Source organism: Zonotrichia albicollis, chromosome 15 (assembly GCF_047830755.1).
Source record: "Zonotrichia albicollis isolate bZonAlb1 chromosome 15, bZonAlb1.hap1, whole genome shotgun sequence".
In the NCBI taxonomy this organism is placed as follows: domain Eukaryota; kingdom Metazoa; phylum Chordata; class Aves; order Passeriformes; family Passerellidae; genus Zonotrichia; species Zonotrichia albicollis.
This window is the reverse complement of record NC_133833.1, coordinates 15,453,683-15,480,572: the sequence shown is the minus strand read 5'-3', so window position 1 is coordinate 15,480,572 and position 26,890 is coordinate 15,453,683. Positions and strand designations below refer to the sequence as shown.

At 51.7% G+C, this 26,890-nt stretch overlaps 2 protein-coding genes across 5 annotated transcripts in view; one reads left to right on the top strand and one right to left on the bottom strand.

The window, feature by feature from the left end:
* Positions 1 to 20,437, top strand: part of PFDN1 (prefoldin subunit 1) — a 32,289-nt gene extending 11,852 nt beyond the window's left edge. The window contains exons 3-4 of one of the 2 annotated variants that reach the window (XM_074552270.1): positions 4,647 to 4,731; positions 20,300 to 20,437. In XM_074552270.1, the coding sequence (XP_074408371.1) occupies positions 4,647 to 4,731; positions 20,300 to 20,383 (169 nt within the window). In that variant the 3' untranslated portion in view covers positions 20,384 to 20,437. Of the gene's footprint in view, positions 1 to 4,646; positions 4,732 to 11,167; positions 11,899 to 20,299 lie in introns of those variants that run through there. The other variant, XM_074552269.1, reaches the window with a different exon arrangement.
* A 1,498-nt stretch (positions 20,438 to 21,935) lies between these two features.
* CYSTM1 (cysteine rich transmembrane module containing 1) overlaps positions 21,936 to 26,890 on the bottom strand; it is a 67,690-nt gene continuing 62,735 nt past the window's right edge. For all 3 annotated transcript variants that reach the window (XM_074552271.1, XM_074552273.1, XM_074552272.1), the window contains exon 3: positions 21,936 to 22,387. In XM_074552271.1, coding sequence (XP_074408372.1) covers positions 22,281 to 22,387 — 107 coding nt within the window. In that variant the 3' untranslated portion in view covers positions 21,936 to 22,280. The remainder of the gene's footprint in view (positions 22,388 to 26,890) is intronic.

Genomic DNA, 26,890 nt, shown 5'->3' with positions numbered 1-26,890 from the left:
TATGTCATAATGAAGAGTGGCATGTGCTGAACAAACATCTCCATAACCTCATTCATTAAGAGGCAAATCTTTCAGAATCCAATATTATGTCTCAAAGTCAAGTAAACAGCACATTTTGGTGCAAACAGGCTGAGTTATGGAATTACTTACACTGGGCCATCATCACTTTGTGGGTGTGTATGTGCGACACAAAGGAGCAGACAGATGATGAAGTGGGCAGCACTGCTGACCTCACAAGAGTCTGAAGGACTTTTGGGCCAGGGCATCAGGGAGTGCAATATAGGCACTGATCAAATGAAAATCATAATAGAAAATTAGAATTGTGAAGGGCTAAGAGATCCCTTCAGAAAGAAACTAGCAGTGAGCCCCAGAGAGTGTATATAAACCACTCTCTCTGCCTTAGGGAAACAAAATTCCTGGTGTGGAGCTAGCAAGGGGAGGAAAATAGAAACAAGTGGGAATATTTAGAGTGAGGTTTCTCTTTCAGTTCACTTGTGCTCTATTTCTGTTCCCATATTGCACTTGAGAACCAGCAGTCACTGGGAGCCAAGCCTGTAGGTGCAGTCCATTGGCATCTACTTGGCTCTGCTCCATGGAGCTGTTCTTGTTGGAGCCCAGGTTTGGCTGAGCCCTGCTGTCCTCAGGGACCCCATCCTCTGAACTTTCATTTCTGATTTTCTTTGGTTTGTTTTGAGTTTTTACCATTATTAGCAAGTCCTGTTCTATTTTTACTGGCCGTTCTCTTTGAAATGGGTGGCCAGGTGAGATGAGGTGAACTTGTCCATTCTGACCCAGATATTTTTTGTGTTAATTTAGCAACAGTGAAAAAGTTCCTGTGTGAAGAGGTGATTGTTACTAAGCTTTGTCATTGCCCCTGTGGTGCTGAATCACTGTTTCATGGTTGATAGTGTGGGTGTCATGTTTGACAGGTCTGGGAGTGTGTGCTGTGACGCTTCACTGAGAGCAGGAGGATACAGACAAACTCATATCTGGGGGAAGACTGGATTTGCTGCTTGTCTTGTGTGGATTAGCAGTGCTTAAACTCCATCCCAGTCCAGCACACAAACTCTGGGGGCTGGAGCCTCCCATGAACTCCAGCAGAGCTGTGGAAGCAGCTCTTGGGTCAGTATTGGCTGTGTCACCTGCTGGGCTCTGCACCACTGAGCAGAAAGGGGCTCCTCAGCTCGGTGACTCTCACATGGGCCAGCTCTCAGCTGGTGCTGAACCTCCAGGCACAGAATTAACTTCATGTGTCTGAAAGGATTGGTCACAAACTCACTCAGGGATGAATTAAGTTGTCAGAATGTACCATGCTTCTTTGATGAGCTTGGAAATCTGTACATAAAATAACTACATCTAACTGAAACCAGGCAGCAGAATGGCACTGCCCTGTTTCTCCAGCTTGGTGAGGGAAAAACCTAAAAATCATCAAGTTGATGTGTTACTTAGGGTAATTGGAAAAATGAAATTTAGATTGAATTTAAATTCTGGTTTATTACAAATGCCCTGCAGCACTTCTTACCTAATGAGCAGAACAAACTTCTGCTTTTTCCAAGTGCTGCCATAAACCACGTTATTTCCTTAGGTAAAAACTTTGGCCAAGATCTCCACGATGTGTGTATCCCAAACTAGACTCTAAAAAACTGATGCAGTTTTGAGTCCTGCTTTTGTTGGAAGGCAAAGCCACAGATTTGAACAGTTAACTGTGGGTGTGGATTTACAGTTCAGCTTTCAAAGGCCTGGCCTTTGGCATCTTCCAGGGTGGCACCTGTGCCCTTGGGGCTGAAAGCTCCGTGGTCTTGCATCAGGGAACTCAACTGGCTTTGAGCAGCACTGGTGAAGACCTGCAGGATGCTGCTGCCCAGCTCAGGGACATCTGACCTGCTTCTGAGCAAGTGTGTGAACAGACCCAGCTTCCATCGCACTGTTTTATAGCAGGCAAAAGCAGGGTGGTTGTGTTTGTGCCCAGCTGCCTGCAGAAGTCTCGTCAGTGCTAATTTCAGCCATCCAGTTTTAATTTGCTGTCCCATGTCTGCCAGAGCATTGCAGGAGGGTGGGAAGGAGGATATTTTCCCTGATGACTGCTGTTGACATTTGCAGAATAAAAGTGAAGTCAGGCAGTTGTTTGTTGGAGGTTTTGGTGCCTGCAGCAGTTGTGAGCCAGCCAGGATCGCCCAGTGCCTGTCACCCAGCAGGGACATTCCCAGCTGCAGCATGGGGAAAATTGCTCAAGCTGTGTTGCTTTTGAACTTTGTTTTTTAGACCAGGGACGTCAGGGAAACCAAAATGATCAATCTTCCTGTACAATTTGGGGAAGCAAATGAGAAGGGATTGTATTCTTCTTTGCTGCCTCCACAAAAAAAGGAAATAATTCAGGAAACGTTCACATACACAGGCAGGCTCAGGGAAGCAGTGACGTGGGAAGGGACTCATGGCTTTGTGTACAGAAGGCATCTTGCAGCTTTGGCATTCACTAATGGCAGCCACTGCAGAAACAAGGCAAAATTTGAGTTTACAGGGGTTGTATGTGAAGGCTAATGATTTTTATTCTGGTATTGTATCCCTGAGGTAAGAGCATCAGAGTGATGTGTTTGCTGGTGGTCATGAAAACTATCTTTTCTCTGGCTGGATCCAGCAATGAAAATAACTTCTTTCCTAGAAGGATGGTCTTCAACTTGATTTTCACAAAATACCTGTGTTGTTATTTCAGCAGTCTGCTGTATGCCCAAACCATCACCACTGTGTGCAAGTGAATGGTGGGGACACCTCCCATTGGGAAAGGGGGATTGAGGGGATAAAAAGAGTCTGAGTGAGCTGTGTTGGTAAGAACAGGAGCAGACAGAGAGCAAAGATGATGCCAGCAATAAGCATGAGCCAAGACTGGGGAAAAATGAGAGATATTTGAGAAAATTGCACCATAAAAGATGTAGAGGAAGTTCCTGTGGAGAAGAGGAGGTGAAGCAGAACAGGGAGAGAAGTGGGAGGAGGAGGAGGCACTTCTGTGTTCAGTTAATAGCAACCCCAAAGAGAGTTTTAATTGGAAACCTATTATAATTATCCACGGTTTTCCTCCCATGCATTTCAGGAATGTGTGTGGCAGGTACTTTTCCTTTTGGCTGGGTTACTGATGCAGAGGGCACTGGGTTTCCAGCCAAGTGGCAGATCCGTGTTTGTGTTTACCAGGCACTGAGCAAACACTTCAATAATGTCATTTGTTGTGGGAGATGACTCTGCAAACTGATTTCAGGATTTTCTGTAGCAGACGGGGAATGCACTCTGATTGTGCCCTGTCTAAAGCTGCTCATTTTAACTGTTGGAGCATGAGCTGCAGTCACCTGGCAGGAAGACATTGACCCTAGTTGGTGCTAGAGGAGACCTTGACCTCGTTGGTATGACCCATGGAGGCTCCTTCTAAATCCCCTGGGGGACTTTCTAAGTAGGGAAGGGGGTGAATCTGCAGCTTGTACATTCTTTATGTCTGGAAGGATGAAAAACAACCAGGAAGGGTTCCTAAAATTTGTTTGAACTTAGTTGTCCTTTAGCTCTTTGTGGGATGCCAGTGCCACGTGCTGGAGAGCTGCTTTGAATGTTTGGTGCTCCTTCAGAGGCTTCTCCGAGGCACCTTTCTTGTTGGCAAGCAGGACTCAGATGTTGTGGATGCATCTTTCAAATCCCTTTGGCAATTGAAACCAGAACAAGTGGAAACCAGTGGCCACAACTTCAGTTAAAAGCAGCCACTTCCCACCTCACAGAAAAAACCCTTTGGTTGGGGAAAGTGTAGAAATTTGGAGACCAGTGAGGGGTTGGGTTAAAGTCAAGGCTTAAGAAGTGGGGTCTGCTGGAGGCACTGCCTCTGCTTTGTCAAATCACAGCAGGGTGGGCTGGAAAGGCTCTTCACAGACCATCCAGTCCCACCCCCTGCCTGCCCTTCCACTATCCCAGGTTGCTCCAAGCTGGGTCCAACCTGACCTTGGACACTTCCAGGGATGGGGCAGCCACAGCTTCTCTGGACAGCCTGTGCCAGCGCCTCACCATCCTCAGTCTGAAACATTTCTCCTCAATGTCCAATCTAACCTGGCCTGTTGCAGTTTAAAGCCATTGCCTGACATGACAGACCCTGTTAAAAAGCCTCTCTCTGTCTTTCATGTCAGCCCCTTTTCTACATTGAAAAGCTGCAGTAAGGTCCCCCTGGAGCCTGTTCTTCTCCAGGTTGTACAACCCCAACTCCCTCAGCCTTTCCCTGTGGAAAGCTTTGGTTTTATTGTGTGGGTTTGTTTACCTAGTGAGCACTAAACCCTTAATAAACAGCTCTTACCTGTCAAGAGTCTTCCTTGACTCTGTGCCATCCATTGATTTAAATCCCTGTGAAGGGAAGGTGCTGACAGACTCCCCTTGCTGGCTGTGTGCCAGAATCACTTCCAGATCATTCAAGGACACTGAATGATAGAGGGAGATCTCTGTGTGTCCATGTTCACCCTCCCGGAGCATGGCTGAGGCTGGTGAGCCTTTGGGGCCAGGAGCTTTCAGAGCAATTTCTGCTGTCTCTGTGCAGAACATGGGAATGAGGATGAGCACTTGGTGCCCAGCTGGTGAACACTGATGTGAAAAGCACCCAACTTTTTCTGTCTCTTCTTTTTCCCTTGTAGGTTTATTCTTCAGCCTAAAGGAGTGATTCACAATCAGCTCTTAGAAAAACAGAGAATAGCTGAAGAGAAAATTAAGGAGTTAGAGGTAAGTTTTTGGCAAATGATGATGAAAGCAAAACATTAAAGGTCTACGGATACTCTTTGCTACATCTCTTGTTTTTACCTGTTACTTTTGGTGCTGAAGGATTGTTACAGAGAGCCTTACCTCTCTGTAACAGGGATTGTTGTAGGTGTAACAGGGATTGTTGTACTTGTAACAGAGATTGTGCACAGTAACAAGTCACTCAAGGCACTTGGTTCCTTTCCTAGATCTACAAACCAGTAGGGATTGATTGTTGCCTCTGTGCCCTGGTATGAAAATTGGAAGAGAGGCATTCAGATGAGATTAGTAAGAGCAAGGTCTAAAACAAGCAAAAGGATGTTTGTGTGGTTATTTGCAGAAGATAAGTGATGTAAAATTTCGCCAGTGCTGTGGGTATTTAGAGGTTACACTGGCTCAGAACAATTGCACAAATTCATGGAAGAGAAATCCATTGAGAATTACCAAATATGTAGAAATGGCATCCTGCTCAGGAAGTCCCTGAGCTAAAAATGTCTGGAGGGTGGGAAACTATGAGGAGGAAGTACCATATAGCCTGCCCTGTCCTTACTCTCTGCCCTTAAGCATCTGCTTGGGGCTGCTGTTGAAGAGCAGATCTGTGGGGAGATGTTTTGACAGTGTGATCAGAGCACTCCTGTGTTCTTGTGTTTATCTGGTTGGAGTATTCAAGGCACAGAAGGATATCTAGGAAATGAAAAGCAGTGTCTGCGCAAGCTGCAGTGTTCAACCAGCCTATCTGCTGAATCCTGGCTATCTGCTCGTGGCTGCGTCTGCAGCTTACAGCTCTGCTGAGAAGAAGTGCAAAATGTACTTTTCCAAGGCTGTTAGTGTGTGGTTTTTTATAATTCTCCCCAAATATCATTAATACAACTCCCTGTTTCTTGGTCTTTGAGGAATGACAGAGAAATCAAAGACGAAGTTTGTGCCAGGCTGCTTTTCCCATCTGTTATTGTTTTGGAGAAAGTGAAGTGGAGACCAAATAAGAAGGGACAAGCAGGAATAGGAAGTCTGTGTTCAAACCCACTCAGACCTGTGCAGTTCTATCTCTGTTGTCTCCTACTTATACTAAAGCAGAAGTTGAGTCTGTATTTTTTTTTAAATCCCTTCTTAAAACTCAGCCTGCCTGAGAAGCTGTGGAGCAAGCCCATCCCCAGATGTTGTATTGCTTGGAGTGTTGTCTTTGCCAGACTTTAAGGGCATTTGTGTTTTTGTGTTTCTGCCCATGAGAACTCTTTCTGCCCAGGCCAGACAAGTGCTCTGTGGAGAGGGGTGTGCAGGCAAGGCACAGTCATTTGTATGGTTTTGTGGTAAAAACAGTGGTATCCTTGCTCCTTTGGAGCCATCCCAGATGCCAGGGGATGTGCAAAACCAGCCCTGCAGCTGGGGCTGGAGAACTTCATGGCAGCACCTCTGGGTTTGGGAGCAGGTGGAATGTGCCTGGCAGCTCCTCTGGGTTTGGGAGCAGGTGGAATGTGGCTGGCAGCACCTCTGGGTTTGGGAGCAGGTGGAATGTGCCTGGCAGCCTGTTTATAAACTGGGGTTCCTTGCTGCCAGCTGTGGTCAGCTTCTTGGCTACTGTGCCCTTCAGCTGTGCCATCTGGGTTTCTTCCTGTTCCTGGTGGGGAATTATCTTACCTCCTGAACTTCCCTGATCACTGAGTTCAGCAGAATGGGTGGAATTTCCCACAAATTATAACTTTGCTGTTCTTACACCAAGTCTCAGAACTGGCTGCTTCACAAATGTGTTTTTCTGCTTCGTTGCTGAATCTCTGGTTATGGTCATTGAAGTTTCCAGCAATAGTCTCAAAACTGAGACTGTCTCAAAAGGTGGTTGGAGTGGAAAGGTGGTTGCCACATGGGTTGGTTTTTCTTTTCAATCATGAATAGTAGGGCTCAGAATGCCAACACTTTCAAAAGTTTGTGTTAAGTAAACATTCAAGTCCATCTTTTAAGTGATCTCCTTCCAGCTGGCTGTGGCAGTTTTGTGAAGAGGGTTTTCCTTAGGCCTGGGATTCCCCGTGGAAGAGGACAAGCACTTAGGCTGACAACTGCTGGAAACTGAGATTTCAGGGGAAATACCTGGGTCCAACTCAGAGAGCATTTATCACAGGAGCAGGGGATTTTGCTGTCCTGAAAACAAGTTGTGACCCAAGCAGGAAAGAATGTGAAACTTTGTGACCTTGTGCTTCCACCACATGGTTGTAAAATAAATATCCAACCAAGAAAGGTTAAACATCTCTCCATTTATTATTAAAACTGCAAGGTGTTTAAAGCTTAGGTTTATATTTTACATTGTTAACTACCTTGTGACTTAACTCACATTTCTCACTTGGCACAGCTGAATCAGGCTGGTCAGAGTAATCCCCCAGTACCCTATGGTGTGGCTGATCTCATTACTCACATAGCTGAGCTCGAGGCAATTGTGCTTTGCTATGATGACATTACTGTGAAATGTGTATTTTTTGATACATTCCTGAATCTGAGAAATGCTCTCCCCTCTACCTTGGTGCTGTTTGCAGAGGAGTTTGCAGAGGAGGGCTGGGTTCACTGCTGAGCTCTTCTGGAAATCCATCCAGCTGCATAGCAAGGAGATCTCCAGCTGCCTGTTCCTAAAAATGTGTCTTTAATTTGCTTCAGAGGTGTGAGCTGGTTTTGCTGGCATTCACAGCTGCCAGTGAACTTTGAAAACTGTGAGGAGTTTTGTCTCTCTTCTCCCTCTGACACTCTCCACTGCAGTACATGATTGCAGTCATTCCCTTGCTTCTCTCTCATGGGTTTCTCCACTGATAAAGCAGTGCATTGTATTTTTCCAGGTTTTCCAGGCAGCATCACAAAATTGATGGGATGCTGCTCGTTTGGGCTTCCTTGCAGCAAGGACAGCCAGACCTGTCCTTGTGAAGGGCTGGGAAAATAAAGCTTGGCTGGGACACGCATTATGCTTGGTGAGCTGTGTTCTGAAAGCACCAAGGGGTCTGGGTGTGGATGATGCAGTTAGTTACCTGAAGAAAACCAAAGGTAGCTTTACTCTTCTTGTTAAAGCTGTGTGTGGATGTCAATATATCTAAGTGTATATGTGTGTGTATATATGTATATATATATTGATATATATATATATATATATAATGTATGTGTGTATAATCATAGAATGGTTTCTGTTGAAAGGTTTGGATGACTTTAAAGATCTCTGCCATGGGCAGGGACACCTTCCACTAGACCAGTTCTCTCCAGGTATGAAGTAGCCACAGCTTTTCTGGGCTACCTGTCCCAGGGCTTCACCATCCTCAATTAGTAAAGAATTCCCTTCTAATTTCTAGTTTCCCCTCTAAATTTCCTCTCTTTCAGTTTGAATCCATTGTTCCTTGTCCTGTCACTCCAGTTCCTGATGGAGAATATCTCTCTGGCTTCCCTGTAGGCCCCTTCAGGTCCTGGAAGGTGCTATGATGTTTCCTCATCTCCAGGCTGAACAGCACCAGTGTTTTCAGCCTGCCAACTCCATATGCACCTGTGTGGCTCTCTGAACTTCACAACTTGTATCTAATCCTTTGGAATCCAAACAACCTGCCCAGGCTTGCTGGCACAGTAGCTGTGCCTGCTGGCAGGCTGTGCCAACGGGGCTCACCCAAACCTCCAGAGATTGGTGCCATCAGCTCCCTCACACACTGGCATGGGACACGTCCTGCTTAGCAGGATTGGATTTTTCCAGTCCTGATACTATCAAATTCTTGTTGTGTTTCACGGTACAAGGGGTATGTGTTAAATCTATTTTGAAAGCATTCTAAAGGGATGAGCACAGACTCTTTTTAGCTCAGCAATGTTTGTGCAGTATTAGGAGAAAAACCAAGTAATGTTTTTTTTCCCTTGTTTTTAAGGAAACATGATATGTGAGCGGTGGAACAATGCTTTGTTTCAGGAAATGTTATCCGTTTCCATTGTAGCCCTAGATGGATTCTGTTTTTAAATGTGGCATTTTAAAAAGAACAAACTCTATGATGTTATAAAGACATGGAAAATTGATTCTTCATTAGGGGTGGAGAAAGTGATTATCACTGTGTGCTTTCTCTGATAATATCTGATAGTCCCCTTCTCTCCTGCTATATTCAGCTTGTTTAGTTGTCAGGCGTTGTCAGACTAAATTGCTAAAAATAACAAATAAGGGGGAGGCTCTGCTGGGCAGCTCCGTCTGCTGTGTGCCACTGAATTTAGCTCCTTCGGGAAAAGGGCAAAAGCAACCTGCAGCTTTCTGGGGGAATTGGATTTTGGTTTGAAACTCTGACCACAGCATAGCTGTGTGCTTGTTTCCCAGGCAATTCTTTCACATGCCTGTGGGAGACTGAAAGTTTACTGCTGCTGAGATAAAGGCTTGGTTGGTTTCTTCTCTGGCTGCCTGGAGTAGAAAATATAATCAAGAGAGCTGTACCTAAAGGCTTGATTTCTAATTCAGAAATCCTTCATGCGAGCCCTAAAACACCATGTCCAATTTCCTTATCCCATGCAGAAAATGCCTTTGCTCTCCTTCCTGGTGGAGGAAGGAACACTGTGCTCTCAAACACTGCTGTGCTCCATGTTTAAAGCCTCAGGTGATGTTTGCAAAGCTGGTGAAGTTACACAGTGGCTGCACTGAAATGCCTTGAGGTGACCACTGACTGTGTTGCCTGAGCACAGTCCTGCTCGTGCTGCAGCTTCCATTTCTCTAATCTGCTTTTTCTGGGAGCTTTAAAATGGCTTTGCTGCAGCCCTGAGGCAGAGTGGCGGTGCCCCCCCTGTGATGAGTCGGCTCTGACAGTTGCCACAGCAATGTTTTCTTCCCCTGTGGGAACAGAGATTTTGGCAGGTGAGGTGTGGCTGGGGAGAAGCGCTGCAGCCTGGGGCAGGTATGGCTGGGATGGACCTGCTCGGTGTGGTCCAACTCCCCTTCATTCTTCACTGAAACCCTCAGCGTGGAGGCCAGTTCTGTGGGTGGCTTTAACGATGTGAAAACAGCTCTCTTGAGATTCGTGGTGCTCTTTGCAGGCCACAAAATGCTCATCAGAAGGTAGCAATTGTTAGGCTGTTCCCAAGTTGGAGCAATTTCTTCCAGGGTTTTACGGCACAGAAGTTCTCATCACATGATTTGCTTGGGGTAGGCCAGTGCCCAGGAATGTGTGGTGGGCTTTTTAACTAACCAGGGGGAAATAAGGAATGCTCCTGTTTGCTTTGGAGAGGGGAAGCCTCAAGAATAACTCTCTGTGCATTAGCCTGGAGCGGATTCTACTTTGGATGAGGTTGCTGTTCCCTCATTCCATGGCTGGCATCAGCGCACGTACCGGGAGCAGGGTTTGAAACACGTTGTCACTGCAGTTGCCCCTTGTTTCCCTGTGTGTGCACAGGCAAGGTCAGTCCCTCTGCTTGCTCTAGAGGGAGGCAGGACACCTAAGGTGGGGACAGGTGGAGTTTGGAAGTGAGTTTACCATGTAGGATTAATATTTGGGCTTGCATGGGGATTTTAGGAGGAAGCTATGGGATCTCTACAAATGATGGATGTTAGGGTGAGGATGAGCTGCAGAGCCCCTCAATGGGGACCAGGCCAGGCCAAACCCAGCATCTTGCATGGCTTTGGGTGTCAGAGGCAGCTGTGGGTGTCTGGGCAGGTCCTTCTGGACACACACATTTGGACTTGGTGACGTTCCTGGGAAATGTGTTTCATCTTGACTCTCTTGGCTGCTGTCATCCATGTCTGAGGCTGTGCCCTCACTGAGGGTTGCTGCTGTGTTTCAGGCTGCAAAGCTGCAGGCTCAGTTTGCTTTTTGAGGACATGGGTGGTCCAGCTGCCTGCCTGTCAGCTGTGGAGCATCCACAGGCACTCCCATGGGAGAGCAGAGCTCAGCCTGCATGGGCAGGGCTGCTACCAGTGCTCTGCCCTCCATGAGAGCCTTGTTTTGAAGAAGGGAGTAGCCAAAGCTCATTTTTTTCCCCTATAGGTCTGGCTGTCTTACAGGGAGGAGAATCTGTGTTCTCATTCCTGATTTTTGAAATGAAAGATACTCTGAGCAATGAGAAAAATGGGCTTCAAAAATGACAAAACACTGAGGAGGTTGAGAGTGTAATGGACACAGAGCTAATGCTGCCAGCACAAAATCCTGCTTTGTGGAGAGGCTCTCTGACATTGGACTGGGGCCACACAATTTAAGGTAAATGCTGGAGGAATTGGGGCATAGCTAATGCTTCTCTAATTCTTTCTGTTCCCCAAACTGACTCTGCTGATGGTTACATGAAGAACAGGCCCTCACAGCTGTGAGGAATCATTCACTTCACTTGCTTTTTAATGTTTAAAGCCTCAAGGTCTGTCTTGTTTCTCAAAAATGAGGGTGGCAAAAAGATTGTGTTCTTACAGCTGAACTTCATGGGTGTTTCTCTGTTGTGTGACTGTCACCTTTCATTGCAGGCAGATGGAAATCAGCTGTGTGCAGCCAGCACCTGGCAGATTTTAAAGGCAGCAAGTGTTCCTCAGTATCTGCAGGGAAGGAGGTGGATCTGTTTGAAAGCTGGCTCTTAGTCCTGTGTTAAATTTGTTAGATAAAGATCAAATAACAGTATGTTCTGCTTTGAAAATTGTGTAAGAACCTTGTCATGTGTTAAATAGTGCACAAGTCACTGGTTGCAAAACATGATGTTGGAATCTTATAGGCACAGGCAAATAAATTCTCACATTTCAAAGGGGAAAGGGGATTCCCAGCTCTCTGGAGGGGTCATCTGCCACCTTAGGCCTGGGCTGGCTTATAAAAACTAATGTCCCACCACATTTTTGTGAAGAATGGTTATGGGTAATGCTGATTTGACTGCAATGACGTGTATTTATATCATCACATGTGTGTGGGTATGCAGTGGCAAGGCTGTATCTCTCATTTGGAGCAATCATTCACTGCAACAAGTTTTCAAACTCCCAGATTTTTGCAAGCAGTTGTTTAATTAGTAATTCTTTGTTAGTCTTCCCTGTACTGCAGACTGCAAAGTAAGCACACAAACCAGCTGAGAGGGCAAAGGCTTTATGAAGGAAGAACTGGAATTTGTTGACTTTGCTTTCACTCTTCCTACCTTTATTTTTGGGTGGATATTTGTAGATTTTAAAAGCAAGTGGGTAATTAATGTGGGGGTTGTTGTCCTTTAGAGGCTAGTTACAGACATGCTTTCAAAATAAAGACATCTGAGAATTTGTTTTATGTTTTTTTTGGGGGGAGGGGGGGGATTATTCTTGTTTAAGAAAAACCCAACAACCTAACAGAGAGAACTTTTCAAGCAACTCCTGCCAGTCCACTCACATCCCTTTGTAATTCAGAGGAAAGTGAAACACACTATGCATTAATAAAAACCCACTTCTGCTGCTGTGTCTAAAGGGTTTTGTCCATCCAGGAACATACATTTACTCATCTGAGCCTGAAAACATGGTTTGTTTCCTCTGATTAGCATTAAGCTGCCTTTATGGTTCTACTGAAATCATTTTAACACCAAGTTGGTTGATAAGTCTTTCATTTTAAAGCAGGGTCTGATTCATTGTCAAAGCTCTCCTTTGTGCTTATGGCTGCAGAAGTATCCCAAGCAACGAGCTGAGCTGAATGTGGGTCCCTCTCCAAATTCCTCCTTGCATGAGTAATAATTAGTCACAAACCCAGCACTGCTGTCCTTCCCTTAGTCACCAGGCCCCTGCAGTGGCTCCTGGCTGCCTTTGTGCCAAGCAGCTCTGGGGAGGGGGATTATCTGTGCCTGATAAACCTTCAGCCTGCTTCCATCTCCTCCTCCATCTCGCCTGGGGAGAACAGGAAACGATTATTTGGAAAGCATGCTGCTGCCTGTTGGAGCCCTGAGCCAGCCCTGAGTCAGCTGTACAAAGCCACACCTTGCTGCCAGGTATGCAGGGCAGCCCTCACCGTCATGCTTCCTGCTGTCCCCACTGCTGGCTCACCCCTGCTCTGTCCCTCATGCCTTGGAGGTGGCCATGTGGCTGCTCTGAGCCCAGGGCTGTCTGAACTGAGGGGGAGATGCTGCCTAGGTGGGCGTTGACACCCACTTCTTGTTGCTGATTTGTCTTTGAAATGCATGGAAATGATTTTGCTTTTCAAGTGGCCTCGCTTGGCCAGGACTGCAAGAGCTGAAAGGTGTGGTGTGGTTTTGCAAAAGTCCTACTGCCAGGAGGGATCCTGATGAGCCACACCAGCTCTGCAGGACCACAGAAACTGAGGCACTGGGATGGGGAACTTACCACGTTTTGCAAGAGGCGCTTTGGTGAGGGACGCTTCCGCCGAAACACAACGTGGGGGTTTCAGGAGCTGAGTGAGCTTCCCCTCCCCAAGCTCTCTGTTTGACCTGACTCCGCTGTCATAGCCTGGTTAGGGTGCAGTATCCAGCCTGGAGCAGTGCACTCCTGGAAACTGCTCTGAATGGGGAATTGTGCCAAGAGGGGGTGTCCCTAAAGGAATCCTTTGGGTTGCTAATACATTTCTGCTGCCACCTACTGAAAGGTTCTCATCGACTTGCTTTTGTAGTGGTTCACATCAGGCTAGGGTGCAGGAGTTCACTGGAATAATCCATCATTTCCCACTCACCAAGAGCAGCTGTCTCCATCTCTGCTGAAAGTGCTATCCTGTGGCTCAGACAGTGGGTCCATGTGAAGTGCTGCTGCCACGAGGCTGGGCTTGGGCAGAAAGGCTGGCAGGCAGCCTGGCTCTCTGCCCCTTCTTCTCTTGAAGGCACCAAGAATAGAAGTTAATGGGGTTTTTCCAGCTTAGCTTTTTCAGAGTATGTTCCTCGAGGTAATGATGGGGAAGCCCAGCTGGTTGTGCTGCAGTAGGATCAGCCCACCATGATGGTGGATTTGCACCAGCAGTTCTTTAGTAAGGTTTCTCTTGAGTTGGCAAATGTAGTTGTGTGCTTGATGTTTTCTCTTCTACACTCTAACCCAGATAGATCTGTGGGTCCCCTTGACCTTGGGGAAGGAAGAGGTGAGGAAAAGCAGGGTGTGAATCATCACTTCTCCTCTTTGGTATATGGCATCACGCTTCTGTCAGCAGCTGTCGTCAGAAACCAGCTGGGTTCCCTTCCTATTCCAGGTCATTCATTCTTGAGCAAACTCTGGGCAACTTCCTGAGGCAATAACTGCTTGGAAAGTCTTGAAGTGTATCTAAATATTTGGTGGTTGCTGTAGAGTAGTAATTCCCAGTGTGTACATGTGCCACAGTGTTCAGCTGGGTGAGGACCAGTGCTGGGTGGACCCATCAGGGCGTAGGGCTGCCTGCAGACCTACCCCACCCCCTTGCTGGTGTCCACTCTTTCTGCTTCTCCTGGAGCAGGAGCAGCTGGGTGCTGTTCAGCAGGTTCACCTCCTTCCTGTTCAGGGCTTCAGAGTGAAATCCCATAAACAGAGCATGTGTCTTCAGCACATCATCTTCCATGAGCTTAGTCTGACCAAAATGTTTGCCTTCCCCAGGGTTGCATGCCAGGGCTTGGAGTGCTGCTCTCCACAGGGAGTTTGGGCACTGCCAGCCCCTGACCAGCAGTGGTGGCCCCAAGAGTGAGGGCAGCCTGGGCTGCTGCTGCCTGGCCCCCAGTGCATGGGCAGCACAGTTTGCCATCCTCCAGGGAAGATCCTTCTCAGTCAACCACGTGCTCCCAACTCCAGCTCAGGATCTGCTGACCACCTTCCCTCAGAGCCCTCAGGCAATGCCAAAAATGGTTTGGGTTAACTTTGGGGGATACAGAAGTTCTTGGCTAGCCACAGGGTTGCTGAGGTGTCACAGGATGAGTTGTCTCAGGGCTCCTGTTTGAGGCACTGCATCATGCCTGAGGACTGCAGTGTTCCTCAATGGAAGCCTTCTGAGTGTGAGAGTGGGATGCCAGAATCTGGTGGCTGGTAGCCAAGCATGCTGAGAGCCATGGGAAGGGAGATATTCTCTGAGAAGGGACCTGCCAGCTTGTTTTGTCCTCACAAGTTGGGTGTAAAACAAGTTCATAGAAAAACACGTTGAAAAACGAAAATGGGGGAAAAAAAAGAACGGGCTGAAATGAATAGGCATGTTCCAATACTAGATCCTAAAATTTCCATGGAAACATTTTTGTTTGGGCTTAAGCAAATCTGTGTTTGCAGGTCAGGGGTTGAAGCTTTCTTTCATTTGCAGAGGTGACGTGAGAGGAGTGGAATTTGAAGAGCAAAAGTCGATGTTGAATGATAAACCATGACTTGACACAGGAAGCTCACCTGTGAGGGGGAGGGCATGGCAGCATGGATGGGCAGGGCTGCTGTGTCTGTTCTCTGGGAGCACAGGGTGTTTGGGCTCCTGGGGTGGGTGACAGTGCTGTCCCCTGTTCCGCTGAGCCCCCGGCCGGAGCCAAGGCCCTGCCACACGCGGGGCTGGCAGCGGCCAAGCCGCTCTCCCTGAAGGCAGAGCAGTCTGAATCACAGTGCTGGGGGAAAGACAGTGCTTTGATCATCAAAAGCCCATCCAAGAAAAGCTGATTAATAGTTTTCTCTTGCTGTGGAATCTGTGGATGCTGGCTCTTTAATCTGCCAGGAATGCCAGGTCCTGTGCGTCACGCTGAGCAGCTCGGGCCTCGCCAGCAGCAGCACTGTGATGCAATGGCAGCGGAGGTGGAGGCTGGAGCAGGAGGTGACTCCTGCCGTGTCAAAAGGCCATGGGCCACTTCTGTTAACCACAGCTCCTTTTCTTCTTCGGGGTGTGAGCTGGAATTGTATTTGCATTCAATCGAGTCTTTCCACAGCTGCTGCCAAAAGCAAACAGCGCGGAGCTGCTCAGGGAGCAGCACTGCTCCGATGGGGAGTGAAGGGCAGGGGGGGCTGAGGAACAGGGTGGTGCCAGGGCGAGTCCTCTGATGTTGTTTGGCTGCAGCCACCCGTGCCAGGGCACAGCTGGGCACGCCAGCACACCTTGGTCAGGAGGTGCACAGCCAGGGCTGGCTCGTGGTGCTGCCTGCACTGCCCCAGGCTGGGGCCAGCTGAGCTGGTGCTTCCAGGAGCCTGCACTTCCTACACCAGCAAACAGAGGCAGCCAGGGCTGGTGGAACCCCAAAGCCATCGCCTGCAGCCCCCCACGGGTGTCTGGGAATGTGTTGGCACTGGGCATTGCATCCCACCAGTGCCCTGGCTTCCCTTTTCCTCCTGGGGCTGGTGCTGCCTTCCCTGCCAGCCCTGCAGCTCTGCCTGTGGAGCTGTCAGCTGGACAGCCACCATTCCTCTGGGAAGGGTTCCTGGGAGATGGATGTGCATTGCCTGAGTGCTCAGTCCCATTTTGGGTGCACCTCCAGCTGTGGGAGATGCTGTTTTCAGTCCATGTAGCTGCACTGTACCACACACACCCTTTGCCCTGCACATGTTTCTTAGGAAGGCTGCAGGAAGCCTTGGAGGTGGAAAAGGCTCCTAGAGCTGGCAGAGGAGAATATGGGCCAGGTTGGTGATCCATCTGTACTCAGGGGTAGGAGAGGTGCAAACTCCAGTTTCTGAGCCCCCAGGATGTGCTGGAAGGCCCAACTGGTGGGATTGGCTTTGCTGCCCAAGGAGGGATCTTCCTGCCCTCCATCCTGGTGCCAGACAGCTATGAGTATGGCAGATGTGTTTCCAGAGAGTAGATTTAGGTGAGAACACTTCCTTTGGGGCTAGTTTTGAGACAGATCATCAGGGCTGTGGTTTGTCTTGTTCCCAAGTGCTGCAGCCCTTCCTGCCTGGGGAAGGAACTGTTGTTGGGAGTGGTATTAGCTTAAAGGAATTAGGAAACCAGGCTGGTTGGCATTGGCTGCACTGGCTTTTGGGGCCATCCTCTGTGGGTTTGCACCCTGTCAGTGTCCTGCAGGTGGCCCAGACCTCACTGGGCTGTGGCTGGGCTTGTGTCCCAGTGCAGGTGGCTGAGCCCTTTCTGTGTGGGGCAGAAGGGGATCAGGAGGCTGTCACACGGAGGAGAGAGTGGATGGAAACTGGTGGGTGGCCTGTGGCAGGAAGAAATGAGGATGCAGGAGCATGTCCTGGGCTGGATCAGGTCAGCTGGCTCAGTTTTGGGGTGCATGTGCTGTCCACCTGGAGTCCTGTAGCTGCAAATTTGCTCCATTCCCACGCAGCCTGTCCTGTGCAGCCTCCAGCTCCCCTTCCTTGCTCTGTGGGGGAGAGGATTCTGCAGTGCTGACGGGACCTGCAGCCCTGGCTCATCCCTCCCTGTGTGAGTGACTGTGCCTGGGTCATGGGAACACACTGGCCTTTCTCTGGCAGTGGGGGAGCTGCCAGGGCCTGCCAGCCTTGGTCAGAGGCTGTTCCTCTGAAATAAGTTTCAGTACCACCCCACAAGAGAGTTTTGTAGAATAATTCTCTAGAAAGGAGCTGTGAACCAGGAGGAACCAGCCCTTTGCTGCAGTTGGAGCCCTTGGCTGACACATCAGCTGTTTCCTGTGGTGCCCTCTGGGTTTCCTTGTAACTGCCTTGCCACACTCCTAGTGACACTGCAGGGGGACAGCAGCACACCAGGGGCGCTGCCCAGCCTCCTGTGGAGCCTGGCCCTGCTGGCAGCCGGAAGCTGGGGCTTTTCTGAGAGCTCAGTGTCATGGCACAACTTCCTTCCCCCTGCTGCCTTCTCAAAGCCTCTCTCCTTTCTCTGTTCTTCCCTGGAGCTCTGTGGCTCAGACAGTGGCATGTGGGGCTTGTTTGGGCACCCACCTTACCTGTCCAGGGGCCCACAGGAGCAGGGGGAGGGTGGGGGCAGTTCAGGGCAGTGGTGTGGTGAGTAGGAGTTGTGGGTCAGCAGCTCACAGGCCATGCAGCCACCACAGCCAGTGGTGCAGGGTCAGTGAACTGCTGTGCCCCCTTGGGCTGCTGCCATGTCCCCTTGGGCTGCTGCCATGTCCCCCTGGGCTCCTGACTGGTGAGCACTGGAGCCACAGCCGTAGGAGTGAAAGCAGAGGCTTCAGAGAGCAGCAGCCACCTTTGGTTTCACGAGGGACCAAAACCAGCAGTGCAGTTTTGACGTTGCCCTGGCAATTCCCACAGGCTGCACCTGCCATGGCACAGGTAGCAGAGGATGAGCTCCTGGAGCAGCAAACACAGTTTCACAGGGGAATGCATCAGCATTCCCAGGCTGGCACAGCAGCCACAGGCTGGCCCGAAGCAGGGCTCAGAGGACAAAGGGTTAACTCGGGCTGTGAGTGCAAATGAGCTGGAGGTGGGGTTGGGGATGCAGGGAGGTGTTCAGGAACAGATCCCACCAGCCTGGCAGGTCTGGCTGGGCCGGAACAGCCTCCAGCATGACTTCAGAGCTGTGCTCTGGTGTCTCGGGCTCGGCGTGAGTAGGCAGAGCGTGTGTCAGCCACTCGCTCGCTCAGTGCTGCTCCCTGGGAGACACGGAGTTTCCTGTCTAGACCCCGGTAATGGCAGCGAGGAGGGGTTTGCAGCAGCCTCCTGCCCCTGCTCTGGTGATGACTGAAGCAGAGCCCGGGCTGCAGTTCCCCTTCCTGGGGAACAAACACCTCGTTTCTGCCACGTGTCTCGGAAAATGTGGCGCCCGTCTGTGATTCGGGCTGTGGGCTGGAGTGGGAGCCAGCCCCAGCTCCTGGCTGCCTGCAGGACAGCTCAGGGTGTTTGCAGCCCCTGGCTGTGGGTGCAGGGCTCCCCTTGATGCTCAAAGGATGCTCCTGGAGCCCAGAATGGGACTCTGGAAGCTGCTTCTGGGAGGGAGTAAAAGCGCTGGGACCAGCCCAGATTCTTGTGCCTCGGAAGTTAGGTGACCAAGGAGAGTGATTGAGGTAAAGAAAAATTCCCTGAATCCTGCCCTGCCTGGGACTGCAGGTGCTGCCTAAGTGCAGGAATGGCCTTAAACCCAGGCCCTTTGCCACAGGGAGGGCAGAGCCTGTCACTGTGCAGGGGTGGGCAGTGTGGGTCCATGTGTGGGTGCTCCTCTGCTGTGTCAGGGTCCCTTGTCCTCCTGGAGGTGGTGCACACATGGGCACCAGCAAGGCTTCCTGATGGGATGTCTGAAATTCTCCTGGGCTCTCCCAGTCCTGCTGGACAGTGTGTCTGTGGAGAGCTGCTCTCTGGAGCTGTCTCCTCCTGCCTGGTGGGAACAGGAGACCGGGGCAGGAGGGCAGGACCATTTCATGCACTAATTTAAGTTTAGAAAAAGCTTTAGTAAAAAATGACCCCCTACAAGGCAGCTCTGCTGCTGCCACCCTCCTCTGGTCAGCAGAGTGGGGTGAAGCTTTGAACCACTTTGGGCCTGTGTCCTCTTGCTGCCCTCAGACTCAGTTCCCTCTGTGGGAAATCCCTCGATGTCTGTGCAGCAGCGTGGGGACAGTGCGGCGGTGACAGAGCCCTGCTCTGTGTCACTGAGTCACTGGCAGTGGGAACCTGTGGCTGCTCTTCTCCCTGTGGTTTCCTCAAAAGCATTTCCTGTAAATGAAAGAGACCCCACGTGCCTGGGAGCAGGGAGAGGGACAAGGAGCCCTGGGCCATAACCCTGGCCCTGGCTGTCAGGAGCAGCCTTCAGGATTTGAATACAAACCCTGCAGCCTGTAGAAGCAGGGCTGGGAGAAATGTCCTCATGGCAGGGCCATTCCAGCTGTGTGCAGCTGTGCCACAGCAGGGGGACAGAGGGGCAGTGCTGGCAGCACGACTGCTCCATGGGCTAATGCATTTTCAGCATTACAGGTCCCATGGGCTCAGGGTCAGGCTCACAGGGCAGCACAGCAGTTCTTGTCCTTCATCTGTCCTTGGTTTGGGTGGCCTTTGGGGACACTGCTGCTCTGCTGAGCTCCTGGCACTGGAGACTGGCAGAGCCTCTGGCAGGATGCTCTGGGTGGAGGCCTGGACTCCTGGAGTTTAATGCCAACCCTGCCAGTGCTCAGTGGGAGCTGGCATGGCCCAGGGCAGGGCTTTACATGGGCAGCACAGGAGCCTGAGCTCACAGCAACACTGGAGGAGACTGTTGTGTCTGTTGTTTGGAAACCCAGAGAAAATAGTCCAAAGAGCCAAGGGCTGATTTTTCCAGCCACAGAGGAGCACCCAGACCAGCAGGAAAAACGCTGCACGCTGAATTCCTATCTGGGGATGCACGGCTTGGGGCTGCTTCCCTGCCAAGCCCAGCCTAATTACAGATGATTGAGGAAACACGTACTTGGTGATGATGCCAGGGAATTGCTGATAGAAAGGAGGATATAGGGTCAGAAAATGGCCCAGCTGGGAAAAAGAACCTTTTTTGTGCCCAAGGAAAGGGTTTTGCTGTGTCTCCATAAGGAAGCTTATAGGCTCCAAGAGTTACAGGATCTGATTTGATTTCCTTCCTTGCTGAGGTTCATGGCTCCCACTTTTTGCAGCCCTGAGGTTTCAGGGGGGAACAAAATTCAGTCTGTGTGGACATTGCTCTGTGCCTGTGCCTCTGGGAGTGAGTAGCTGCTGTCCCCACAGGGGACACCTGCAGTGTGGTGGGTGCCCCAGGCAGCACCCACAGCTCTGCTGGGTGGCTTTGGGCCCTGGTGCCCAGGTTTGTGCTGGCAGGGCTGGGGGCATCCTGACTTACCTCTGGTTTCTGCCTTGCAGCAGAAGAAGTCATACCTGGAGCGGAGCGTGAAGGAAGCAGAGGACAACATCTGGGAGATGCTGATGGCCCGCAGGGCACAGTAGTGGCACCCCTGGCTGACCCCCACCCATCTAATAAACACAGCACGCGTCCCTGTGGCTGCTCTCCCTGCAGGGGTGTGATGGAGAAAGGGGCTGGTGGGAGGAGTTGGGCTGAGGAGCCTGCAGGGCATCCCTGCTGTGCCCTCATCCTGCGGATACCCAGGATGGTAGCGGACAGACAGACAGGGAAGGTCCTGCTGCGGAGAGGCGGTGGGCAGGGCTGGCACAGGCATGGACATGGACACAGGCATGGGCACAGGCACAGCCATGAGCCAGTAGTTCATTCCCACTGCTCCAGGTCATTCTTGTTGGCCTGGGTCATTCCCTGTGTCCCGCTTCATTCCCTGTGTCCCACTCCATTCCCTCATTCCCGCTCCATTCCCTCATTCCCGCTCCATTCCCGCTCCATCCCCTCATTCCCGCTCCGGCAGGGCCGCGCTGCGCTGCCGGACAGCGCCACCGTGTGGCCGTCGTGGGCAGCGCAGGTTCCCGGCCCCGCCGCTCTCCCAGCGCCGCCCGGAGGCTCCCGGGATCCCGGAGGTTCCAGGTCCCGCTGCTCAACATCCAGGAGGTTCCAGGTGCCGCTGCCCGGGATCTCTGATGTTCCAGGTCCCGTTGCCGCCTCCCCGTGCTGTCACCCCATAGGCACACGGGTGCTGTCACACTCTGGGCTGGCTCTTCGCTGCCCCACCTTCCCCCACCGCGGAGGGTGACCCAGGGCCTCCACTCCTGATGGCTGACAGCTGCCAGGCTGCCACGGAGGTGACAGGGAAGGTGACAGTGCTCATTCCCAGGCCTCTCACAACCAGGCCACAGACCTGAGTTTATGGCTGCAGAGGGGCAGCCCCCAGAAAAAGGCTCCTGAGGACCGGGAATTGCAAGGGACTCTCATCAACCCCAAACAGATGAGCTTGGGCCAGGCCAGAGCCCCAAGCTGCACTGCTGAGCCCACAGCTCCCCCAGGCTGCTGCGCCAAGGGACAGCGAGTGCAGTGTCCTCTGCAGACAGGGTGGGATCCCTGCGTGATCTCCAGGCAGAGCCACCCAGAGCTGGTGTGTGCCAGGAGAGCAGGGGGGCTCTGCTCCCGAGGCTGGGGGAGCAGCAGGGTGGGACACAGCCCACAGAACCAGCAGCAGGTTGTCCCCACTTTTCTGCAGACAAAAGCTTTGTATCCTTTTCTGGCCAGACGTGCCATGGAATCCTCTAAATCCTCAGCACTAGATTAATCCATGGCTTTTCTCTTCTTACCCATTAATTTACCTCCTGCAAGCCTCTGCTCTGCAGTGGGGGATGATGGATCACAGCTTGGGACCAGCCCTGTGGCACAGACACAGCAGCCCAGCCTGTGCTTCTCCCAGGAGCTGCTGGAGAGGGTCCTGGCTCCAGAAGGGGAAGCATAAGGATAAAAACCCAACTGTGCTGCCCTGTGTGGGATAAGGGGCTTGGAGGTGCCAGACCAAGGATTCCCACCCACAGAGTGCCCACAGGAGACCATACACAGCACCAGAGGGGATGCCCACCCTGCAGACAGACTCACTGAAACACCGGGACCTAGTGAAGAAAAATCAACTGTTGGCTTTAATTATTGCGTACGTCTTCGTCTCTAGGGCTAGGAAAATCTCAACTGGTAAATATACATTTCATCAGAATGCCCTTGGCTGAAATACACCATTAGCACATTCTTCAAAGTTACAACAAAAGTCTTAGAAATGTTAAAAAGGGATTTTTTTTTTTCCTTTACTAAAATAAAGGAGTGCACCCCCCACCCCGACAAGGCGCTAGGACGGACAGACGGGAACTGTTGGCTGTGCAAAGCAGAGCGTTGATTACAGTAACAGAAAGAAGTCGGGACAGGAGTGGGGAGCCTGCATAGCACTCGGCGAGCGGCGGGGCGCAGGGCTCAGGTCAGCATGTCCCACAGGCAGCAGCAGCAGAGCGCGGTCCAGCACGCCGTCAGGCAGGCGCTCTCGCCCGTGTCGTCCCTCCGCCGCTCCTCCACGACGTACACTGCGGGCACAGAGCGTGTGAGACACGGAGCGGCACCACCACACAGACAGGGACACAACCGGGTGCGGCCCCCGGGGCAGCTCTGCGGGAGGTGCCAGCTGCCCCAGCTGCAGGCACGTCTGTCCGCAGCCTGTCTGTCTGTCCGCTCAGGCTGGCGCGGCTCAGCCCCCTCGGAGGAGGAGCTGGTGCCCAGCACTGCTCCAGCCCTACCACACACAGAACTGCCTCTGCCCCAGGATGACAGGGCAGGGACTCCTCTTGACAGGCACCAGTCCTTGTTGCAGCCCTGTGTCCCTCCTGCATGTGAGGGGACTCCCAGCTCTGTCACCTCAGCACCAGAGGCACAGGCAAGGAGGTGGCAGTGCAGTGACACCTCCTGGCCACGGGGCAGGTGCCCAAACACTCCAGGTGTCACCTCATGAAAAGAAACCATCTGCCCAGAGGCTCCTGGGATTCACTGCACGCTGCTGGGATTCACTGCACACTGCTGGGATTCACTGCCCACTGCCAGCTGGGATTTACTGCCCACTGCCAGCTGGGATTCACTGCCCCCTGCCAGTTGCATGAGCACACAGGAGGGAGCCCCAGGTTTGGGTGCAGCTCTCCAGGCAGGGTCTCCTACTTGAGGCCAGGTGCTGCTGGCTCTTTGTGCCAGCTCCTGAGGCCCATCAGGACAGGGGAGCAGTTTATCTTTGGTTCCTCCTCGCTGAGCCCAGGCTGTCACACCCAGAACTGCATCATTCTGAGGGCAGGCACAGGACTGTCCTTCCTGGCAGCTTTCCTGGCTCTCATTGCTGTGCTCTGTGTGGGAAACGTGCCCTCACACAGGAGTCCAAGCCAGGCAGGCAGCTGGTGCTGGGGACACAGTGCTGGAGGCAGAAACCTGGGCAGGACACAGCTCATGGCACCAGCCTGGCTCTCCCATGGGTTGCTCTGTGCCCAGGAAACCCTTCCCCAGTCACTGCTTCAGCTCTGCAGAGCCATGGGCAGAGCATGATGTGCTCCAGCTTACACAATACCACAACCCTGGCACCACCAAGTGAGGCAGAGAGGGCGGATCCAGCACCCCCCAGTGTCTGTGCTTGGGCACAGCCTGTGCCTGAGCCTCATCAGATCCCCTCTCATAAGGGGAATAAAGAGAAGAGGAATCCTCTGCCCAGGCACAGCCCAGCCCCAGGGGAGCCCCTGCACAGCTCTGCTGTCCCCCTCCCTCTGACCACTGTCACAGCGCCTGCAGCCCTTGCTCCAGAACGTCAGGATGGAGGAACCCTCCTCCCTTCAGCCCCAGGAGGAGGTGGCAGCGCTGGGACAGGCTGTGCTGGAGCAGGGGAGGTGCTGTCCCTGCCCACCTGCAGAGCCCGGGCTGGCACCTCCAGCAGGGGCACAGCAGGACCCGATGGAAGGCTGGCTCCGTGTGCTGCTGCCAGGGGGAGCCTGCACAACTCCTGCCCCTGTGCAGGGCAGGGCAGTGCCAGGGCCAGCCCCTGCCACACCCACAGGAGAGCAGAACAAGGTCCATGGCCTGTGAGCCTGGCACCGTGGCTGCCTCCTCCATCCCCCTCAAGGTTGGACCACAGAGCCATCCATCCATCCATCCCAGGGGAATCTGCCACACGGCAGGCAGGACTTTGGTCAGGCCCCTCCCTCCTCCCTGCACTCAAAGCCAGGCCTGGAACACTTGCAAAGAGAACATGGAGGCTTGGAGCCCTGACCTTACACAGCACCTCTGCCCACTGCCTGCTCTCCATGGAGAGGTGACCCAGGGGCTTGGTCTGGGCTTTATTCACCTTGTGGCTCCAGGAGCTCTAAACAAGCAGCTCTTTGGTGGGCTTGTTTGCTCTAGAAGGTGCTGTTACAATCAGTGGAGGCAAAACACACACAAAATGCCCTGTGTGAGATGGTGACATCCCTGTGCTGGAGCCCTGACAGCCCTGGCTTCCAACCAGGGTCAAGCTGTGCCACCTCTGAGCCATGGGGAGCTGGATTGCTGCTGCCAGAGCATTGCCATCCCCAAACCGAGGGCCCCAGTGCCCTGAGACATCCAGATCCACATGGCAGAAGGAGGCTGCCCCTTGCCAGTTAAAATCTGTCCAGGACTGCAGGGAGTGTTTGCCTGATTTATGATTAATCCGTGAGATGCTTTAAGGTACAGCCAAGTGACAGTGACAGCCAACAAAGCACATCCAAGGCATGTCCAAAGTGCTGTTATGAAACACTTGCTGAAATATTGAAGGGAATGGCTTTCCCCAGCCTGTGCAGAGGGAGCCAGGCCTCAGCTGGCTCATGCTGGATGCTGCCCCTCTGCAAAGGGGGTCACAGTGTCCATGGGCATCACCCTGTCCCTGCCAGCCCCTGGCACTGCTGCCATGGCTTTGCCCAGAGCTGGACAAAGGACAGGCACAGCTGGGGCAGCACCAGGACAGGGACAGCAGCCATGTCATGGCCTTTCCAGGACTCACCATGGGTTTGGTAGGAGCCTTTCTGTTAGAAACAGTGAAACAGTACTCATGTTTGTTCCCTCTTCTTTCTTCTGCTAAAAGCTGGAAGCCATTTGAACCAGCAGCACATTGTGGCAAAAGCACCTTTCTGTAAAAACCCTCTGAAAAAAGCTGTGCATTTCCCCTATGGCAGGCAGCTGTGGTACTTCAACAAACCCACTCACCTTCCAGGTTCAATGAATGCCCCAAAGACACCACCTGAAATACACATTTGAGAGGCTGCTGCCTTCCCCTGCAAAGCTCCTCTCCAAGGAGAGCAAGTCTCAAGGGCAACCCTGCCACTGCTGCAGTCTGAGTGTGCACACCATCAACACTGGAAACTTTCACACCTGGAGAGCACTGGGCAATGCTCTGGGGACAGAGAGCCAGCCCTCCTCATAGTCTGTGAAGCTTCCTTTGAAGCCACATCAATGCTTCAGGAGCTGCAGCTTTGTCACTGTCACCACACAAATTGCCAGAGAGGTTTTAAGCACAGATACTGAACATTAAACAGCTTTTCTGACCTGGTGAGGGGCTGGCAGAGGACAGGAGAGGAGCTGAGGGGTGGGCAGCTGTTCAGCTACAGCCACCAAAGCATGCAAGCAGCTAAAAGACAGGCTGGATGCACTCTCAGCAGCCTGGAGATGCCCCACACCAATCTGCTCCTTGTGGACACCTGGCCATTGGCTCAGGGCACTAACACAGTGACACAAGTACCTGGGGACATCAAGGGCACGTGGGAGCAGCTTCACCCACTCCTCCCAGCCCATGCTGTACAAACACAGGGTCAACCCCCCAAACACCATATCCAAACCCAATCCAAAAATCTGCCAATGAAGAGAATTGTGGTTTTTGTGAGATTCCTCAGTGTCTGAGTGCCTCCAAGCTGAAGCCACCCAGTTTTCCATGGTGAGCCTTATTGGGGATCTCACCAGCTGCTTTGTGCCTCACTTTTGGTCAAGGTTGGGACCTCCAACACCTCCTACAGCACAAAGGGTCCTTGTTACTATGAACAGAAGCCTGGTGGTCCCAAAAAGAAGAGAAACAAGGGTGATTTCTGTTGGAGGCATTAGACAGCACTCAGTTCTAGGCTCCATTTTTGATGGTTTCATTGTTTTTCCTAAAACAGGATGGGAGAAGGTACAAACTGAGAGACCCTCCCAGCTCCTAATCAGCCTTCAAGAGCATAGAGCAGCATGAATCATGCTTACCCTGCAAATGGTATCAGCCCCTGTAATCACACAGCAGTGGCCTGCACAAACCAGTGCAAATAACTCCCACTTTGTTTTTAAAACAAATACCACAATACCTTCTTATTTCATGTACAGGCTGCTTTATCTTGAGCATATACATTTTGTTTCTTCTCACACCTAATTGATACATTAATCATTAGCTCCATGAAGGAATGAGCTGTACTTTTTCACCCAGTTTGGCATCAACTAAAACTGTGACCTTAAGCCTGCAATGCCCCTCACTGCAGTGCTGCACTGGCTCCACAAGGATGGCAGTACAATGGTTTGGAGGTAAAAGCAGATGCACAGGCTGACCTGACTGAGCAATCTGCTGCAGACAGCACAAAATCATTCTAAGAGGTGGTGAGCAAGATTTCTTACTTGCTTAAGAGGAGAAAACAAAGCTCTTGGTGCAGAAGTGGCTTGTGATAAAACCCACTTAATTGACAAGAGGGAAGAGGCTTCTGGGTCCCTTCTCTGCTGTGCTCTCCCCCCCAGATGAGACTGGCATTAAGTAATACTCCTGCTCTGGCCAGCTGTTCCCATGGCAAACAGCCACTGTGATAGCACAGGGAGGATTCTGGGGCTGCAAAGGCAGTGATTGATAAATTACCCACTGCTGCTTCCTCTCTGTGCCCCACAGCCAGGGGTGCAGGTGAGGGGTCTGTGCTGGCACACAGCTGGGCCCAAGGAGAGGAAACCTCAGGGCTGTGGGATTTGAGCCCTCCCACCTTCAGAGGGTGGTGGGTGCTGGGCTGTGCCCTCCCCCTGCTGCTGCCCTGGCACCGAGCCTG